This window comes from Salmo salar, chromosome 03 (assembly GCF_965601325.2).
Source record: "Salmo salar chromosome 03, fSalSal1, whole genome shotgun sequence".
Classification (NCBI taxonomy): Eukaryota; Metazoa; Chordata; class Actinopteri; order Salmoniformes; family Salmonidae; genus Salmo; species Salmo salar.
The window spans coordinates 38,837,467-38,859,401 of record NC_138293.1 but is presented as its reverse complement, the minus strand read 5'-3'; the positions used below and the strand labels follow the sequence as shown (position 1 = coordinate 38,859,401).

The window sequence follows — 21,935 nt, the reverse complement described above, 5'->3', positions numbered from 1 at the left end:
GAATCAGCCACTAGAAGATGCTGAATAACACCTATAGAAAGTAAAATGGATCAAGCAGGTTCAGAGGAACTCTCTCCGTGAGTTGGTCTATCTTGGTGTTTGTCTCTCCCTGTCTGTCTCTCCCTCTCTCTCTCTGCCATGCAAAACACAGGGCCTTGTTGTCCTCTCATCCTTGAAGAACTGAGAGATAAAGAAGGCAAAGAAAGAAGTGATGATTGGTTATTTGACACTTCCCTCCTTCACCCTCCTCCTGTATGTGTGTGAGTGTTGTTAGTTTGGTGTGAAAGAACAAACATGGCAGAGTGGGCTGTCAACAGACAGAGACAGGAAGTCAAAGGTGACGAGTGACAGATCTCAAAACCAACTTCCTGTTGGGAGTGTCTACTGTTCTCCTCCTTATTTTCTGTCTCCTCTTCTCTCCTTTCTGCTCTCAAAGCTTTGCTTTGTAATACCCAAGTTAATGCTTTGTTATCAGAGGGCTGGTGTAGAGCTGCTTTGTAGTGTGTTTGTGTTTGTATGTGTGTGTGTGTGTGTGTGTGTGTGGTGTGTGTGTGTGTGTGTGCACGTGTGTGTGCACGTGTGTCTGTCCTGTCTCATCAGTGCAACAAGGGCCTGATATATGCAATCATCTGTTTACATCTAATCCCCAAGTAATCTCCCTCATAACACAGTTCACTTTGTTTCCTTCCCTGTGCTCACTCATAGAGAGATCTACAGAGAGATCCTTCTCTGAGAAGACACCTTTAATCTCTTTTGCTCACTCACTCTTCCTCTCCCTCTCTTTCTCCCCTCCTCTTTCCCCACATCCTCTGCCACTTTGATTTATTGTGGCTCTTGTGCCCTGTAATCATGTGTTTGTTTTCAGTAACAGTGGCAAGTGAGCCTGTGTTTATTTAGTGGTGCTCCCATACAGTGGCATGTGAGTGGTGATGTGTGTTTGAGTTCAGCGGGAATGTTGTCCAACACAAAAGAGCTAAATGTTTGCACAAGCAAACACGTGTGTGTGTGTGTGTGTGTGTGTGTGTGTGTGTGTGTGTGTGTGTGTGTGTGTGTGTGTGTGTGTGTGTGTGTGTGTGTGTGTGTGAGCAAGAAATAAAGTCTTCCCTGTCCACATATGTCTCGCCTTGGGCCTCTCTCCCACTCGCCCTCCCAAAATGGTGGAAAAGGGAGTCCCTTTGAGTTGCCCACCCACACACTGTGTCCTCTGGTCACCTCTCTCCTGCATGGGCTGTGGGGCAACAGAAGCTGCAAAGGCGTTGCCTTAAACTTTCAGTGGAAGCTTGTGTTCCTCGAGTCCTCTCCAATTGAACAAGTACTGTGTTATTAAGTGTGAATTACCAGCAATGATTTAGATACTAGATTACAATGATTCTCATTCTAGAATGTCACACGCACACATACAGCGGAGCATCGTCTTGACTGACATAATTAATGGCTGGTGAATAGTGGTTAGCCCTAAGCCTTTTTCCTTGATGAATATCATCCATCAACAGAGTGACACAAACTACCAAGACGGATGAGAATCATAGTACATTCCCTCTGGAAGTAAGGACACACACACACACACAAACGCGCACCCAAGACACACACACTTTGAAACTATTAGTGGTTGGTTATATATATAACCATGTGAGTCGTGTCGGAGACCTCAGGGTGTGCGAGAGACGGAGATGTTGAGAGGTGTATTTGTCAGTTTTCGTGTGGTTTGGTCAAACATACCCACAAATACAAACACGCACACACACACACACACATGCGTGGGGTGAGAGGCAGGATGGAGCCTGCGGGGTCACCAGGTGACCTGAGAGTGTGCGTCGCAGCCTGTGCTGACAGAGAGACACAACCAAGGCCACCACGGAATCTACCACCACCCCACAACTCTCTCTCTGTTTCCTATCTTTCTTTCCCAGTCACTCTCTCTCTCGCTCTCTCGATTTTTTCTCACTCACTCTACCCGTCTCGCTCTCTTTCCCTTGGGACTGCCGTGATCTGTTCATTCTGCCTTAGTGTACCAGTTGGAGAGAGGGAGAAAGTGTTCCCCTGTTTCTGAGGAGCGAGCCGCCAACGAGACGCCAGCACAACAGATGGATGGATGGATGGAGAGAACAAACGTGTTCTGCATCATATCACTTCACTTTACATAACCGCACACACTGACTCACGCACTCACAGATACCCACACATAGATTAACGCGTAAAAAGTTATCTTTCTACCACACGCTAACAAGAAAAGACAGCAATAGAACGAGAGGGAGGGGGGAGAGAAGGAGAATAAAAGAGGGGAGAGGTTCCCTGGCTATGTTCTTTTAGCGTCAAAGTAAGCAAACAAATAAAAGGACACACACTCCTCCTGGGTTTACTGACGACACCTGCTGCTGCCCTCTTCTTCCTCTGTTGGCAACTTAAAACTTTTTCACACACACACACACACACACACACACACACACACACACACACACACACACACACACACACACACAAACGCTTAACAGACAAATGCCAGTAGATACATTATGGCAGAGGATTGCAAGGAGATTTGACCTCTTTAGTCCTTTCATCAGAGCATATGAAGGAAAAGAGAGGAGAGGACCATTATGCTAGACTTGATGCACCTGGAGTCTTATTCCGCCAACTCTCCCCCAGCCCTCCCTTAGAGCAGCCGGTGGCTCAGTGGAATCACGTCAGCTGTGTGTACACTCATGTGTGTGTGTGTCTGTGCTCCCTCAGAGTGGTGTGACAGATGCTAGCGATCCCTAGGTCTCGCCACTACGCCTCAGGCATGTTAATGATGCTCCGTTAACTGTGGGCTCTGGTCACACACGAGAACATACACACAAATATCTGCTACCCTCTTTCTATGTTTGAGCCCCAATATAATAGCACAGATTGTGTTGTCAGTTGACCCGTATTCTTGTTCGTGGAGTGTACGTGATATAGGAGGAGGTTTTTCCACTAGCAACACTTCTGTCCTCTTCTTCTCCTCCTTTGTTCTTCTGTCTTAACCACCCACATATCTTTTACATCCCTGGAGCCTTTACCAGACCTGCAGCTGATACATACATACATACATACATACATACATACATACATACCTACATACCTACATACCTACATACCTACATACCTACATACCTACATACATACATACATACATACATACATACATACATACATACATACAGAGAGAGAGAGAGAGACACCAGGTTGCTGTTGACCAGGACGTTGCGGGCAGCCAGGTCCCGGTGAACATAGCTCATGTCAGACAGGTACTTCATGCCCGACGCGATGCCACGCAGCATGCCCACCAACTGGATCACTGTGAACTGACCATCATGTTTCTAACACAGAGAGAGAGAGAGAGAGAGAGAGAGAGAGAAGGCGCGAGAGTGAGACATGCTATTTGAAAATATCTCGTTGCCCGAGCTCCTTACACACACACAACACATGTCCAACATCTCTCCATACACAAGCATCCCCCTATCCTTCTCAGCGATGTGTCTACAAAGCAGTTAGACTTATATTTGTCACACTATTAAAGGGCCCTTCTGTGAACTTCTCCCCATGACTCCTTTTATCACTACTTCTATGACGAGTACCCGATGGTGTCTGTGGGAGGCATGAGGAGTTAGTTGGTGATTTGAGGAGGGGGTTTGGAGAGGGCCAAGATGACTTCACTGTGGCTTCAGGAGCTCTTCTGGGGGTTAGTGGGTTTGGTGGGTTTAGGCTTTCTAGTAATTAAGGGAAGCTAGAGTATCCCTAGGGGGTTGAGGGGTGCTCACACACACACAAACACACACTCTCTCACACACACACACACACACACACACACACACACACACACACACACACACACACACACACAATATAGATGTGTGGGCAGTAGGAGCCATCTGGGGCCCTATAGGAACAAAACGTGTGTGTGGGGGCCGAAGGTTCGGGGCCGCAGTGGGAGTTAACTCTTCAGATCTGGGAATCCCACAGGAGAATGGGAACACCATCACGACGGTCATCAATCAAAACTACACTGACACAAACGAGCCTAAACAACGGCCTGCAACTCCATAATGTCACTGTGTCACCTCCGACCCGTGGCGAGGTTCTGCCCACTGGAACCCGCGTTCGATAGGCCCCTGCCCTCCACAGCTCGATGTGATTGGACACCGGCTCCACAGCGAAGCTGCCACCCGCTCTCGGCTAATTGGGTCTTTGTGATTGCGCAGTCTGTCGTGGGTTTGGAGGAAAATAAGATGGTGAAAACGGCATTATGGTCTGCGGCGGTGAGTGACGGGTCGATGTGAGGTGATGGGTTTCGGTCTCAAAGCACCAGATGCTCTTCCTAGTTCCATTATGGTGCATTATGGGGACGGGATGATTTCGCCTGAGCAACCGAAATGACACAAAGACGTTCAGAATAGGACCCTGGAGAAACACAAACCCACAGCACCCTGTACTAAGGGCCCCGCCCGGACCTGAGAATGGCCCCATACACTGAGATGGAAAGTGTATGGCGAACACATACAATTCACATACAGGTCTCACACACAATAAATTCTCCCTCTGTCTCTAAATTGAGGTCAGCACAAAAGTTACACACTCTCAACACTCTCTATCGAGCTGAACAAGTTCCCATGTGACAAAAGACCCTCTAGGTAGAGCTCTAAACAAAACACATACAACTCGCGTGACCCTGTTGAAAGCGATATTAGACGTGGATAGGACGGAATTAAAGATCGAAGACTTCCAAGTCGGGGAGGGATAAACAGCTATAACAGGCTGTAGTAAAGGACCTGTGTCTTTTCTCTTGAGAGATACCCACTGAGTTTCTTTGTGCAACAGCTCCACTGAGAGAGAGAAGGTGTGGGTGGACGCAAACCCCTCTCTTTGTTCTTCCTCTACGCTTTCACAGCCTGCACAAGATGGAGACTGACTTCTTTTAGAACAGTGTGTAATAATGGCTGTGGTGCGTGCTTGCCTCAGTGGACTACCTGTATACGGTCGATGTAAGGATAGTACGACCTTTGCCAAGAGGTCTGGATCGTTATGGCACGGTAGTGCGCTTGTCCCATAACAGCAAAGTTGCTGGTTTTAAGACCCTTTTTATGTTGACAGTGTCACAGTTCTTATTGTGTAGTTGTCATAGCCTTAGGCAGGGTTGGGGAGTAATGGATTACATGTAATCCGTTACAGTAAGGGATTACAACAAATATGTAACTGTAATCCGTTATGTTACCTGTAAAAAACTTGTACTTGTTACCTGTACTTTTGAAAAACTAGATGATTACTTTGAGGATTACTTTTAAATTCAGAAAGCTGCCTAACAATCATTGTTTTTGAAACCAGTGGACAGCCAGTGAAAAAATGTGCTCTTGCACCAGCTGCATATTGCGGATCCCAGCCTTTGGAATAAAAGTGGAGCTTTTATTGCTCAATCTAATTCCATTGGCCTAATGGACACATGTTCAAACTCGCACACTTTTGACAGCCTTAAAGGGGCAATCTGTAGTTGCTACGTCCATTTTTGGATTTGTAAATTCTATACATGAATGTGAAGATATAATTTAATATTATTATTATATGTATTAGAAAGCAATGGGTTAGAAGAAGCCTACATAACCAACCCATAAAATTACATTTAGATGTCGTTACATTGGTAACATACATTTTTGTCTTCTAATGCCTCTTAAGGGGAAAGTAATCTCAAAATAACTAAATGTTACTTTACCTTTATTTAACTAGGCAAGTCAGTAAGGAACAAATTCTTATTTACAATGACAGCCTATGAGGAAACACTGTGTTAACTGCTGTTAACTGTTCAGGCGCAGAACAACAGATTTTTACCTTGTCAGCTCAGGGATTTGATCCAGCAATCTTTTGGTTTCTGGCCCAACAACATAAGCACTAGGCTACCTGCCGTAATTAGATTACATTACTGAGTTTGGGTAATCCAAAAGTTATGTTACTGATTACAATTTTGGACAGATAACTAGTAACGGTAACTGATTACATTTAGAAAGTAACCTACCCAACCCTGGCCTTAGGCTATTGAGATTCATCAGCATCACTCCAGATCTCACTCCCAATGGAGGGGCGTCAGGTAGAGAGAGATATGAGCTAACGACAGGGGGCGCTATCTCCCTCTTGTTTTTCCTCCATCCTTTTCAGTGAGGTATTGTAATTCTGCAAGCAACAAACAACCTACTGACTGGGAAGAATGTCAGTTCAACGTCTAGTTTTGATTTATACTAACATGAATTCAATGTGAAATCAACAAAAAAGGTCACTATGTCATTGGATTTAGGTTAAAAGTTAGGTGAAAAAAAGACGAAATGCCCTTAAATTGATTACTTTCAGCAAATCGAAACCGTTTTTCACGTTGATTAAATGTCATCACATATATTTGTTTGGCTTGAAATAACGGGGAAACAATGTTGATTCAACCAGTTTTTGCCCAGTGGGAAGAGGTCTTCATATTTGATGTGTTCACAGTTCCAAAGCGACAATAAATAGCCAACAATACACTATTTTATCTATCACTTTTGTTTCAATCTATAAGCAGTTTTCGATCTTAAATTAGTCATATTCAATGCCAAACAACAAAAAGGTTATTATTTGTCACATACTACAAATGTTTCGTTAAAAGCTTGTCTGTTGATTTATCGAAACGATCACGTTATATTGGCTCATCATGACGAATCAATGACGCAGGCTTAGTGTGATGTTGTCACACTACTGTCAGTGACTTAATTGCCAGGAACACAGGTAAAAGAGTAAAAACACGCAGACATTACAACATAATCTACACATATGACATATAACAACTCACACGTTGACAAACACTTACAACCTATGCCAGCGAGATACCACTGAACAGAGAAGCGAAGATACCTACAACTGCGTCAGGAGGGCGAGAGACCTCCTTTTGCCCACAGCGTTCCAAGTATCATTCCCACACACACAGTTTTCCAACAGGGATGCGCGGAGGTAAACGGACACACTTCCATACAGCACAAATGGCTGCGAGTTTTTGCAAAACAACTTGTGCGTTTATATGGATGTTTACAGTTATTTCCACCGCCCGAGTGTATCCACCGAATGAAGGTAAGGAAATCAGTGTTTTGGAATTGTTTAGGCTTAAGGGGGTTAAGGGGTACGGTTCTCCAAAATATTTGGTTAGGCTACTTAACGTGTTTTAATTGTGGGTCCGTTTTTCCCTTCATATTCGGGCACTATTGGAAACGGATATTTCTTATTTCGCATGTACATACTTGGAGTTCCTACCCGCTGCCTGGAAAGCACAGTTGTTCCTCTTTCATTTGACTTTTATCCAACAATTTGTTTCACAAGCTTAGAATGATGAATGATAATCGCAATCGCTGCAATCAAAAAATGTATGCAGTTGCCTCCCATACTATCTTTCTTTATCAGGTTCAGTCTTTTACAGTTTCATTTTAGCTGAATTTCAATGTTATGCAGTCAGTAGCCTACTCAGCCTAAAGCAGTTTGTACAGGGGCACAAATGAAACCTCCAAATTCTGACAAATGTCACATTTCTAACAAGTAAAACGTCAAACATTTTCGATTTAAGCCGTGACCTACGGCCTTTGCGCAACGGGTTTTACCCCAAATCAAATCAAATTGTATTTGTCACATGCGCCGAATACAACAGGTGTAGACCTTACAGTGAAAATCTTACTTACAAGCCCTTAACTAACAATGCAGTTTTAAGTAAAAAATCATTATAGAGCAGCAGTAAAATAACAATAGCAAGCTATATATAGGGCATACCGGTACAGTGTCAATGTTGGAGCTCCCAGAGTGGCGCAGTGGTCTAAGGCACTGCATCTCATTGCTTGAGGTGTCACTACAGCAGTGGCGGTTCTAGACCAGTTCAACTGGGGGGGCCAAGCTGGGGCCAGTTGTACTGTTAGAGGGGCCAGTTACATGAGACGTTATTGTTGTCATGTAGTTTTCTTCACTGCATTGCAGGCATTAGCAGGCAAAAGACCATGTTCATAATCATCATCGTTGCCAGTGTCTAATAATGGATGTAAAAAAAGAATGATAGCAAAAATGTGTTATGTAAAAATTATTTCATACTCCACATTTAGGGGGGCCACAAGGGGGTCCCCCCCCCCCCCACCAGAACCACTAGTGTACTACAGACACCCTGGTTTGAATCCAGGATGTATCACAGCCGGCCATGACTGGGAGTCCCATAGGGCGGCGCACAATTGGCCCAGCGTCGTCTGGGTTTGGCCGGTGTAGGCTGTCACTGTAAAAAAAACAATTTGTTCTTAACTTACCTGCCTAGTTAAATAAAGGTTAAATAAAAAATGTACAGGGGCACCTATATATATACATGTGTAACGTTTAGCCCAAAATCTACATTCGTTCCAGTATATTTGGGATATTTTATCGATCTTATAATTTTCTATTTATATCTGCATCTGTATGAATACAGTATGTATGGGTTCTTGTTGAGCCTAAGAGTAGCTGAAAATTGAATAATTTTCAGTGTACTGCCAATGGAAAGTGGAAATCACCTTCCCTACCTGCTTGTAACTGTGTGTTTCAGAAACGTTACTGGACACAAGGACAGTTCCTGGCGAGCTGAAATGGGCGGCCAGTCCAACAGAAGGAGGGGTGAGTGGTCCTGCCGAGACAAAATAACCTATTTCAGTGAGAATATGTGTTTGTAATGCATAATTGTACACAGGTAGACTATGGGTGAGTATTTTTTTTATTCTCCATCTCCCTCTGCCTTTATTGCATGCACACCCGCTCTCGCGCTCACTTTCACTCTCTCCAGCCTCTTTGTTAGTTTAAGAGTTATTGGTGAACTTGACTCCTCTCCAGGCTCCCTGCGCTCACTTTCTTTTACTGAACTGCTTGATTGACAAGGTCCTGGTCCCCACACACTGAGCCCTTTGATTGCCAGCATAGACCACCCCCCACCCCACCCATTGCTTACACACACACACACACACACACACACACACACACACACACACACACCCCTCTCCACATCACAGTCGGGGCCAGTGTACAGCTTTACGACTGTGACAGCTGTGATTTCTGTCCTTCAACAAAGACTCCAAAGGAGGGAATAAAACTTGGAGTCATACTCTATGACAGCTCCTATAGAACACCTCAACACACACACACTCTCTGGCTCGGTACGTCTAAAGCTCTCACCAGCAGGGAGTGGGAGGCCACATTATTATTCCATGGTAATAAGATGCCATAGTTAGGCAAGGTCACCATCCAACTCCATAAACGTCCTTGATAAACTATCCAAGATAAACGCATGGAAGGTTTTGTTGTCACTGAAGCTGATTAATGACTAGAAATGACTTTGGTCTAATGATCAGAATGTGTGTGTTCCCAGTGGGAGGAGGTAAGCATCATGGATGAGAAGAACGTCCCTATCAGAACGTACCAGGTGTGTAACGTGATGGAACCCAGCCAGAGCAACTGGCTTAGAACCGACTGGATCCCTCGGTCTGGAGCGCAGCGCATCTACGTCGAGATCAAGTTCACCCTCCGGGACTGTAACAGCCTGCCTGGAGTCACCGGCACCTGTAAGGAGACCTTCAATCTCTACTACTATGAGTCTAACAACGACAGAGAGCACTACATCAGAGAGAGCAACTTTCTCAAGATCGACACCGTAGCAGCCGACGAGAGCTTCACTCAGGTTAGGACTCTTGGTTTGTTTTTAATCTCTTTGTTCAATTTTAAGATCTGATGGTGTGTTGATTATGTTTTTTCAATGTGAAAATTACAATGAAGTAACGTTGTTGTGTTCTTATGGCTATTTATTATCAGTAATGATGTTATTATTACGATGATCAGGTGGACATTGGGGACCGCATCATGAAGCTGAACACCGAGGTGCGTGACGTAAAGGTCACAACCCGGAAGGGTTTCTACCTGGCGTTCCAGGATGTTGGCGCCTGTATCGCTCTGGTTTCCGTACGTGTCTTCTACAAAACCTGCCCCCTCACTGTCCGCAACTTAGCAACCTTCCCAGATACCAACACCGGCGCTGACACTTCCTCGTTAGTGGAGGTCAGGGGGTCGTGCGTGAACCAATCAGAAGAGAGGGAGGAGCCCAAGATGTATTGTGGCGCAGACGGGGAATGGCTGGTCCCCATTGGTGGGTGTGTCTGTAACTTGGGATACGAGGAGAAAAGCGGAGCCTGTCAGGGTAAGGCATTTGATTTACTTTTAATTTAATGACCACATTTTCTTCTAAATTGTATCGAACCCCCGGGCGTATGCACTTAGTCGACTGAGCTAAAGTTAAGTCATCAGCTCTTGGACCTCTGGAAGAGAGAGTGAGGGAAATAGGCGAGACTGGAGGGAACAGACGTTCTGAAGACAGTTTTATAGCACGCCATTACTCTCTCTGAAAAGAGAGTCTCTGTTCAACACACACACACTCACACACCAGTTGAGCGTCAGTGCTTCAGTAGGGAATGATATACAGCTGTGGGTTTATTCTCTCAATCTTATTTATTATGGCCATCCCAGCAGGCTAATTATATAACAAAAAGCTTAAACTTTTAAATGCCTGCGGACCGAGCAGAAGGTGTGTGTTTGTCAGTGATAGTAGAGAAAGGGATAGCTATCAAACTTTTCTATATGTGACAGACACCAGGTTCTCTCCCTCCCTCTCTCTTCCTCTCCATCCCTCTCTCTCCATCCAGACCTCCCTCTCTTTATCCATAGCAGAGTTAATGATATCTAAAGGCTGTTTTCTTTAACAAGATTTAACTAGACCCTTGACTCTGATCACCTTTGAACTGAAGTGAAGGACTAGCTCTTTTTAAGTATTTCCTTTTCCCCACTCTAAGTTGAAACAGCCCACTCAGGACTGGAGTGCTCTGGTGATTTGCCATTGTACTGTCAGGCTTGACGACCGAATGGTCCCTAGATTACATTTTTTCGTCATATCAATTAGCGGACTGCAAACAATGGACGGGTGACCAATAGGGAGAGAGAAACGACAAAGTGAGGCAGGGAATGAGTAGAAGACTTTTTAGCGCTATAGAGTGCTATGAAGAGACAGAGAGAGAGAAATAGAGCAGTGCAGAGAGATACCGGCGGATAGCGGTGGAGGAGTAGGGGTGGATAGAGGTGGAGGATTGGAGAGAGAGAGGGGGAGGAAAGGAAGGAGGAATTAGTTTGTGAATAGAGAGGGGGATCTATAAGGAGGCCATTTACGGCATAAGGCATCAATGATAGCCCAGCCCCCCCAATTGTTACTATGTTGGGGTGTTAGAGGGGGTGCAGTGGGCTCACACGGGGGCAAGAACACAAACATAAGAGAGGTTACCCCCCCCCCTCCCCTCAACTTTATCCCCCTATGTCCCTTACCCCCAACCCCCCCACACACGCACATACACACACACCTTTAAGAGCAGGGTCATGACCAGGCTTGATGAAGCCGTCAAAAACTTTGACAGGCACACACACACACACACACAAATACACTCTGTTAAGTTGTGAAGGGCAGGGTCATGACCGAGGTTGATAAAGACGTCAAAACTCTGACAGCTGTGATTCGGGCTGAGAGGAGAGGAAGCAAGGGAGGGGCAGAGAAGGAGAGGAGAGACAACAGAGGTGGTTTAAATGTGAATGGAACAGCCAGACTCCGGAATGAAAAAGGATCTCTGCGTTTTGTTCGAGTTTTGACGACGCCTTTTTAGAGGGACTTTGTTAAGCTGTGGTTGCTCATCTGCTGCTATTACTGTGTGTCCATGTGGGCGTTATCTGTGTGAGAGTGTATGTGTGTTTCTATTTCCTGCAGTGTGTATATGTGTTTGTGTACGATATACAGTGCCTTCGGAAAGTATTCAGACCCATTGACTTTTTCCACATTTTGTTACATTACAGCCTTGTTCTAAAATGTATTTAATCGTTTTTTCCCCTCAAAATCTACACACAATACCCTATACTGACAAGGCAAAAACAGTTTTTTAGAAATTCTTGCAAAAGAAAAATGTGAAAATAAATAAAATATCACATTTGCATAAGTATTCAGACCCTTTACTCAGTATTTTGTTGAAGCACATTTGGCAGTGATTACAGCCTCAAGTCTTTCGGTGTATGACGCTACAAGCTTGGTACACCTGTATTTGGGGAGTTTTTCCCATTCCTCACTGCAGAACCTCTCAAGCTCTGTCAGGTTGGATGGGGAGCGTTGCTGTACAGCTATTTTCAGGTGTCTCCAGAGATGTTCGATCGGGTTCAAGTCCGGGCTCTGGCTGGGCCACTCAAGGACATTCAGAAACTTGTCCCGAAGCCACTCCTGCATTGTCTTGGCTGTGTGCTTATGGTCGTTGTCCTGTTGGAAGGTGAACATTTGCCCCAGTCTGAGGTCCTGAGTGATCTGGAGCAGGTTTTCATCAAGGTTTTCATCCGTTCATCTTTCTCTCGATCCTGACTAGTCTCCCAGTCCCTGCCGCTGAAAAACAACCCCACAGCATGATGCTGCCACCACCATGCTTCACCGTAGGGATGGTGCCAGGTGCCAGACGTGACGCGTGCCATTCAGGCCAAAGAGTTCAATCTTGGTTTCATCAGACCAGAGATTCTTGTTTCTCATGGTCTGAGTCTTGGAATGGATGCACCTGAGCTCAATTTCGAGTGTCATAGCAAAGGGTCTGAATACTTGTGTAAATAAGGTATTTCTGTTTTTTCTAAAAACCTGTTTTTGCTTTGTCATTATGGAGTATTGTGTGTAGATTGCTGAGAAAAACACATTTAATCCATTTTAGTATAAGGCTGTAACATAACAAAATGTGCAACAAGTCAAGGGGTCTGAATACTTTCCGAAGACACTGTATGGAGGGAGAGGTACTCATGTGTATCCTACCGCGGAAGAGTTTTGAAATCTGAATCCCATTTGTTTTGCCAGATGAGAAAAACATGCACACATATAAAAACAATATGCTACTTCTCATGTTATCTATAAAATGTATTGCACAACTAGGGCTGTTGCGGTCACGAAATGTTGTTAACCCGTGATTGTCAAGCAAATAACTGACGTAATATAGCCTACACCTTCACAATAAATTCAATCTATTTTTTAGACAGGTATAAAGAAACATGATATGAAGAAAATGTAGTCTATTTCAGAAGAACAGAAGTTGAGTTGTCCTTATGTTAGGTCCTGATCTGGCTGTGCCAAATGGCTGTGGGCTACACTAGTTCATTTAGCAGACAAGATTAGCTTAGAATTCCGTGGCATTATTTTATATTATAGTATGAAGAATACACTTGAACTAAAGCTGAATTAAATAGAAAGGGTATTTTCTCCAAACGATTTGAGGGAGTGCACATATGCGGCTATTCCGTGTGGAGGTTAACAAAGAAATGTGACTTTAGTTGTTCTACAAACGTTGGGCTATATGTTTTGATGTTTAATACATTGTAAGGCTGCATGATGCGAGTCTAATGGTGATTTGAAAAAAGTCGCTTCAAAGGCATTAGCTCTGCTTTGTTTTTTGCACAGGCTGTACACACTTCATCTGTCTCTCATTCACAATTTGACAAGCAACGGCTCGAATTTCCCGGCGGCATCCCCTTTGTTTGGCCGTAATGCACCATAAAAATATCCATGCCTTTTGCGACCAGTGGCCATTGTGCCCTTGGCCCGGAGTGCTGCGTTGTGCCCTTCTCCCTGAGTGCTGCATGTTCCGAAGCACCTCTCACTCACATGGCTCTCCCTCAAGTGATCAGGTTTTTCTCGCAGGCTACAAGTGAAGACAGACACATCGGGTACACAACTGTGCGTGTCCTTATCCAATTCCGAGGTACATATTGAAGATATTGGAAGAACTCTCCACATTTACTTTTCGTCAGCCAATATGATGAGTAGGCCTAACAAATGGCAAAATAACTAGCCTATGTCAATTTACTATCTTTCATAGTACAAAAGTTAACCTATTCTGTGCAAGACATAATTGTGTCTCGTTTCAGGAAACTAGGCCTATGCCACGGGCCACTACTTCACAGGAGAGCCATTTGAACGTTAACTTTTTTAAAAAATCTAAATGCGTTTTTTTGCCAGTAATACCTTCTGGAACATGTGAACTTTCATGTTCCTTAATAACAGACTTGTATGCCATCTGTAAATACGATTAAATCATTTAACCTGTCTAGTCAACAGCCAGTGGAATCGCGTGGCGCGAAATACAAATACCTCAAAAATGCTATAACTTCAATTTCTCAAACATATGACTATTTTACACCATTTTAAAGACAAGACTTTCGTTAATCTAACCACATTGTCCGATTTCAAAAAGGCTTTACAGCGAAAGCAAAACATTAGATTATGTCAGGAGAGTACCCTGCCAAAAATAATCACACAGCCATTTTCAAAGCAAGCATATATGTCACAAAAACCAAAACCACAGCTAAATGCAGCACTAACCTTTGATGATCTTCATCAGATGACACTCCTAGGACATTATGTTATACAATACATGCATGTTTTGTTCAATCAAGTTCATATTTATATCAAAAACCAGCTTTTTACATTAGCATGTGATGTTCAGAACTAGCATACCCACCGAAAACTTCTGGTGAATTTACGAAATTATTCATGATAAACGTTCACAAAAAACATAACAATTATTTTAAGAATTATAGATACAGAACTCCTTTATGCAATCGCGGTGTCAGATTTTAAAATAGCTTTTCGGCGAAAGCACATTTTCCAATATTCTGAGTACATAGCTCGGCCATCACGGCTAGCTATTTTGACACCCACCAAGTTTGGGGCTCACTAAACTCACAATTACTATTAGAAAAATTGGATTACCTTTGCTGTTCTTCGTCAGAATGCACTCCCAGGACTTCTACTTCAACAACAAATGTTGTTTTGGTTCCAAATAATCCATAGTTATATTCAAATAGCTCCGTTTTGTTTGTGCGTTCAGGTCACTATTCGAAGGGTGACGCGCGAGCACATTTCGTGACAAAAAAATTGTAAATATTCCATTACCGTGCTTCGAAGCATGTCAAACGCTGTTTAAAATCAATTTTTATGCTATTTTTCTCTTAAAATAGTGATAATATTCCAACCGGGTGATGTTGTATTCATTCAAAGGCTGAAATAAAAAAATTGAGAATTCTCGTGAATGCGCTTCTCAGTTCCACTGTCCCCAGGTTGACCACTTACAAACTCTCCTGCTGTTCTTCGCCCAGAGACAGCAGACACTTTCTGGCGCCTTCTGAGAGCCAATGGAAGCCTTAGAAAATGTCACGTTACAGCACAGATGCTGTATTTTCGATTGAGATGCAACAGAAGGACAACAAATTGTCAGACAGGGCACTTCCTGAATGGAATCTTATCAGGTTTTGGCCTGCCATATGAGTTCTGTTATACTCACAGACACCATTCAAACAGTTTTAGAAACTTTGGGGTGTTTTCTATCCAAAGCCAATAATTATATGCATATTCTAGTTACTGGGCAGGAGTAGTAACCAGATTAAATCGTGTACGTTTTTTATCCGGCCGTATCAATACTGCCCCCTAGCCCTAACAGGTTAAGAGGGTGTGAATGATGCTGAATATGTTTAAACAAAGAAGAGCTCTCCAGTAGGTACCAAAATATTCAAAGGCCATTTTATCAAAAGTGAGGTTACAATTTATCAACTTTCAAAGCAGAATTACTTTCCCATTGTTCGTCAAATGCAGTGTATGATATACCATTTTGTAGCTCTGTGTCTTTGCTTTTATCCCATGTAAAAAAAAAAAAAAACAATTTCAAATTTTGCTACATAAGACAGAATCAAGGCGGTCGGTCACAAATATTACAAATATTGCATTTCTATGGTGAAAAAGCCATATCAAAACATAAAGGCCTGTGGGCTAGGCCACATGTGGTGTGCGACTATGATTAGAAAAAGTTGCCAAAAAAAGGCATTGTTTCTTGCCTTACGCTGGACATCATTCACAAGAAAATGCCATAGCTTCAGCCACTTGCAAGTCGGCAAGTGCACTGTTTGGATGCTGGAATTATTTTGGATGAACATGCGAATGTAACCTTCGTTTTGAAGTGATTCGTTTGACAATTAGTCGAAAACATGACTGGTTGTGTTCATGCCACATTAAATGTAAAACATTTCTACAGTTAAATTACATCTTTACCTTAAAACCCATAAACAAAACACACACATAGAAGGTCCAGTGAAAAAAAACGACTGATTTTGGAAATGTGTGTGTGTATGTGTGATCACAGTTCTGTGCTGTGTGTTGCTTCTCCTTCTGTGTCTGTAAAACAAAGGTATTGACAGTCTGAATATTCATATCCTGTCTGCTTCTCTCTGTGGGAGAATACTGAATACATGATCATCACCTGTCTACTGAAAGAGAAGAGAGCGAGCAAGAGAGACGAGCGAGACCGATAGAGAGATGAGATAGGTGTAGGGAGTGGGAGAACAAGAGGAGAGAGTGAAAGAGAAACATTCACAGTAAAGGTGCCCTTTTATTGCTATCATCTTGGTCATTTACATATTCATTTTTTTTGCGCAAATGCAAATCCAGATAAAATGCAAATCTATCTCATTACATACAGTGTGTGTGTGCCTGCCTGTGTGTGTGTGTGTGTGTGTGTGTGAGTTTCTCTATGACCCTGTCCTGTCGTCCTCTCTCTCCCTATCTCTCTCTCTCTCTCTCTCTCTCTCTCTCTCTCTCTCTCTGTGAGTCGGAAGTGCCCCTGACCGCTCCAGTGTGTCATCTGTCTAGGTGATGGATAGAGGGAGGGACAGAGTGATGGATGGATGGAGTGATAAATGAGAGGGAGGGATGGACATCAGAGGGAGATATGGGTGCCCGGTAGACCTGGGGAAAACGAGATGAGTTTTTCAGAGTTAATCATTGTAGATTAGTGATCCCAAGGCTGTTCCCATTCACTCCTCTGTGATCAAGGGGCTCTTCAAAATTGTAGCAGAATATAGCTACTTAAATTTTGCAATCTAGTCTGATTACGTAATCCCTCTTGTGTTCCGGTACTTCCTCTTGTGGCTTGTGAACAAAATGAGAGTTCCTAACCAGAAGAACTATGATTATCCTCGATGGAGATGTGTCACCTCTGCAGTGACACACAGTGTGTGGTGCAGTTAAACACAACAGGACATCTGTATGAGAGCCTGGTTAGATGTTATATATGGCTTTTCTGAGTGAGTGAGATGTCTGTCTGTCTGACTGTCAGCCTGCCTTTCCCTTAGGGTAAACCAGGATTAGCTCCTACCTCACCATCGCACGCACAGATATGCAAGCACAGCCCTGTGTGTTTGTATGTGGAATGCATTTGTCATTGTAAAGGTGTTGACACTCGTCGTCTTTGAGGATAATTACAGAGTTCATCGCTCCTCTTCCTCCATCAGTCACCCAGACCTGCTAGTTACACACTAGTCTAGGTGGATTTAGTTCCACATTCACACAGTGTTTAGTGTGTGTGCCCAGGCTGGGGGAGGGGCAGTTGGAACTGACCGTGAGAATATTAGCATGTCAAAAGCCCCTGCAACAATTACCCCCTTCTCTCTCTCTCTCTCTCTCTCTCTCTCTCAATTTTATTTTTAAGGGGCTTTATTGGCATGGGAAATATATGTTTACATTGCCAAAGCAAGTGAAATAGATAATAAGCAAAAGTGAAATAAACAATTAACAGTAAACATTACAATCACAAAAGTTTCAAAAGAATAAAGACATTTCAAATGTCATATGATGTCTATATACACTGTTGTAATGGTGTGCAAATAGTTAAAGTACAAAAATAAATAAACATAAATATAGGTTGTACAGTATTTACAATGGTGTTTATTTTTTACTGGTTTCCCTTTTCTTGTGCCAACAGGTCACAAATCTTGCTGTTGTGATTGCACACTGTGATATTTCACCCAATAGATATGGGAGTTTATCAAAATTGGATTGGTTTTTCGAATTCTTTGGGTCTGTGTAATTTGAGGGAAATATGTGTCTCAGATATGGTCATGCGTTTGGCAGGAGGTTAGGAAGTGCATCTCAGTTTCCACCTCATTTTGTGGGCAGTGTGCACATAGCCTGTCTTCTCTTGAGAGCCAGGTCTGCCTTCGGCATCCTTTCTCAATAGCAAGGCTATGCACACTGAGTCTGTGCATAGTCAAAGATGTCCTCTCACTCACTCACTCACTCACTCACTCACTCACTCACTCACTCACACAGTTTATGGAGTTTGTAGTACAAATGAAGTAGCCTACACTCATTTACTCACTCTACCCAACTCAGCATTTTCTGTAAAATGAAGAGCAAAGGGGAAGGAGAAACTACAGGAGTGGAGAGGGATCTCTCTCACACACAGAGAGAGAGAGTTTAGAGATAATAGAGAGTAATGTGAGTTGTCTACCCCTTACCTGCTGGGTTTAGCTAGCAGCTTCAGCTGCTCTCATCAGGAGATTGGAGACAAGAGCCAAGAATCTGACTGTTTACAGTGCGTGTGTTTGTGTGTGTGTGTGTCCTACTGTCCTTCCTCCTCTGTCAACTGCCACCCCCCCCCTCCCTCACACACACACACACACACTCCTACTGTGTGCGTTCCTGTGGGCGGGACTCCTGTCTCTCTGAGTCTGACGGACGACCCCGGGGCTGTCCATCAAAGAGACACGCGATACCTGACCCACCGTTGACATGAACACACACACACACACTCTGTCTCTCTCCCACACATGCACAAACACACCGGCACACATACAGCCATACTGGCACACCGTGAGCTATTGTGTTGTAACAGGAGGACGGGACTCAAGGCTGTGAGCTGGCTTTGTCTCCATCCCACCCTGCCTTTCTCCCTTTTTTCCACAGTGAACAGAGGGAAGGTGAAAGATAGAGGGGAGAGAATAAGAAAGGGAGGGAGTGTGGCCACCAACCCATAAACACTCCTTCGTCTTTTTTGTTTCTTTCTTTCTCTCGCTCATTCCCTATCTTCTATGTTTCTGTCCCCCTCTCTTTTCATTCCCCACAGTCTCTGATATTCTCTATTTTTCATCATTCCTCTCTCTGAAGGGAAAAGGCTTGTGTGTATGTGTGTGTGTGTGTGTGTCATGATTTGTGTCTGTGCTGCAAAGGGAGAGTGAGCGTTGACCTGGAATGACAGCTCATAAAGGTGTTATTAGCCCTATATAAGTCCCTATACAGTCCCTGTACAGTGGACTGCTGCTCTCCTTCTCTCTCTCTCTCTCTCTCTCCCCTACTCTCCACTCCTCTTTCCCCTCTGTCGCACCCTCACAAAGACCACCACCCTCAAAAGGTTATGACCTTATGGTGTCACACACACGCACACCAAGGTCTTTACTGATAGTATTACCCGGAACTTCACTCACTCATTGATAGCGGGGCTCAGTCAAAAACAAACCTGCACTTGCCTTTTGCTACTAGCACTGACTTTCTGATAACTTCTTCATTGAGGAAAGATGCATTTACTGTGACTGTGATATGTGGTTGTCTGCATTCATCTTAAGATGAACGCACTAACTGTAAGTCACTCTGGATAAGAGCGTCGGATAAGAGCGTCGGCTAGCTAAATGACTGAAATGTAAAATGTCGACATCAAGGCCTACAGCTGTAAAATGTTTGACATAGAGCCATAAAAGCAGGGTTAACGGATGTGAATGGCTCCTATCTGTGTGTGTTAGTGCGCGTGTGTGTGCATGTTCTTATACAATCAGTGTTTAACTGGTATCGATTGAGCTATAAAAAAAAATAAAAAATAACAATCTTCAAAGCATTCCAGAGAGAGAGGGAGAGAGAGAGCGAGAAACAAACAGAGAGAGAGAGAGAGAGAGAAACAGAGAGGGAGAGAGGAAAACAGAGAGGGAGAGAAGAAAACAGAAGAGGGAGAGAGAGAGAGAGAGGAATACAGGGAGAAAGATAGAGCGTGAGAAAGAAAGTGTGTGTGTGAGAGAGGTAGAGCCTCCCAGAAGAGAGGGATGGTTAGGACAGCGTTGATTACAGAGACGGGACATTCCTATGGGAAGACTTCCTCTCCTGATGAGTGTCATAAAACACTCATCCCACATTCCGAACCACTCCCACTGCGATGACTTGGTCACCCCCTGGAAATGAAATAGGGGGAGAATAGAGATAATAACGTAATTACTTCTAGAAGAGTTGTGAAGGATTTCATGAATGGGTTGACAGCCATAGGGGTTGGGCATTCTGAATAAGTCAAACTAAGTGTTGTCATGTCAATGCATGTGTTGATTGTACTAGAATAAAAATGAATGGAATCCCCCTCCCCCCTCTCTCTGTAGCGTGTAAGGTCGGTTTCAACAGAGCTGTGTCTACAGACGGAGCATGTTCTAAGTGTCCTCCGCACAGTCACGCAGAGAAGGAGGGGGCTACTGTCTGTGACTGCAACCCGGGATACTACCGTTCTGAGAGTGACCCTGCATCTATGCCCTGCACACGTAAGAACACACACACACACACAACATTTCCCCCCAGGGGGTCGATTAATCGATCAATCTGTACTCTTTCTCCTCTCTATTCCTCTTCTCTCTTTTGTCCTCTCTCTCTTTCCTCTCAGTCGTCCCTCTGTACTGATCTAATGACTTCTGACTAATCCACCATGTCCTGGATGGGAGATAAGGCGTTGCGATCGAATGAATAGTCCTCGGGCTCAGTTCCACGTCACGTTCTGTCCCTCTCTCTCCTTCTCGCTCTCTCGTTCTCTCTTTCATTCTCTCTCTCTCTCCCTCAGCAACTGTGATCTGACTGAGACCTTGGTCTGTTTGTCATAAACTTAATTATGCCTATATACAGCACAGGGTTTAGCCAGTCAGCCTGAGAAAACAGACAACACTCTCTCACACAAAAACATAACGAAAAACTGTACCACAGAGGAAAGAATATATAACCATAACCACAATATATTTTCTAACTCAACCTCCCTGTCCTATGTATCCCAGAACCCCCATCTGCTCCGCAGCAGCTGATCTCCGAGGTCAACGAGACGTCAGTGGTTCTGGAGTGGAGCGCCCCCCTCAAGCTCGGAGGGAGAAGTGACATCAGCTACAGTGTGGACTGCCTGCTCTGCCACGGACCTGAGAGTCAAACCGGGAATCAAACTCAGATTGGGAGTCAACTTGGAGACGCTGGTAGCCTAGGGGCTCTTAAGGGTCCTCTTGGGGCCCAGCTCTGCCTGCCCTGCAGTCAAGATGTCCTGTTCTTTCCCCAGCAGAGTGGCTTAAGGGCCACCAGGGTGTGTGTGAGCGAGCTGCAGGCACACACACGCTACACCTTCACCATCCTCGCCCGCAACGGGGTCTCCCAGGGCCACAGTGCAGGGGCAGGACAGAGTGTGTCTGTCACTCTCACCACCAACCAGGCCGGTGAGTTTGTGTGAAGGAGTATGTAAGTAACGAGGGGAGTGTTGTGTGTGTGTGTGTTTTCAGGCGCCAAGAACAGGCTGTGCATTGCATGGAGTGTGGGGGATTGAGGGGTGTGTGAGAGTGTGTGAGAATGTCTGTGAAGCAGGTAGCCTTTAATGGGGGAATGTGAACTGGATTAAGTTGGAAGAAGTTTGTGTGCCTACTGGTGTGTGTCTGTATACAGTGCCTTCAGAAAGTATTCATACCCTTTGACTTATTCCATATCTTGTTGTGTTACAGCCTGAATTCAAAATTGATGAAATATACTGCTCAAAAAAATAAAGGGAACACTTAAACAACACATCCTAGATCTGAATGAAAGAAATAATCTTATTAAATACTTTTTTCTTTACATAGTTGAATGTGCTGACAACAAAATCACACAAAAATAATCAATGGAAATCCAATTTATCAACCCATGGAGGTCTGGATTTGGAGTCACACTCAAAATTAAAGTGGAAAACCACACTACAGGCTGATGATCCAACTTTGATCTAATGTCCCTAAAACAA

General features: G+C 44.0%; 1 protein-coding gene across 2 annotated transcripts in view; it reads left to right on the top strand.

The window, feature by feature from the left end:
• The first annotated feature begins 6,702 nt into the window (after positions 1–6,702).
• The window catches only part of LOC106600145 (ephrin type-A receptor 4), a 32,547-nt gene continuing 17,314 nt past the window's right edge, over positions 6,703–21,935 (top strand). Inside the window, exons 1-6 of one of the 2 annotated variants that reach the window (XM_082973491.1) lie at positions 6,703–7,098; positions 8,576–8,643; positions 9,389–9,697; positions 9,856–10,210; positions 20,305–20,460; positions 20,962–21,384. In XM_082973491.1, the coding sequence (XP_082829617.1) occupies positions 6,972–7,098; positions 8,576–8,643; positions 9,389–9,697; positions 9,856–10,210; positions 20,305–20,460; positions 20,962–21,384 (1,438 nt within the window). In that variant the 5' untranslated portion in view covers positions 6,703–6,971. The remainder of the gene's footprint in view (positions 7,099–8,575; positions 8,644–9,388; positions 9,698–9,855; positions 10,211–20,304; positions 20,461–20,961; positions 21,385–21,935) is intronic. The other variant, XM_045714814.2, reaches the window with a different exon arrangement.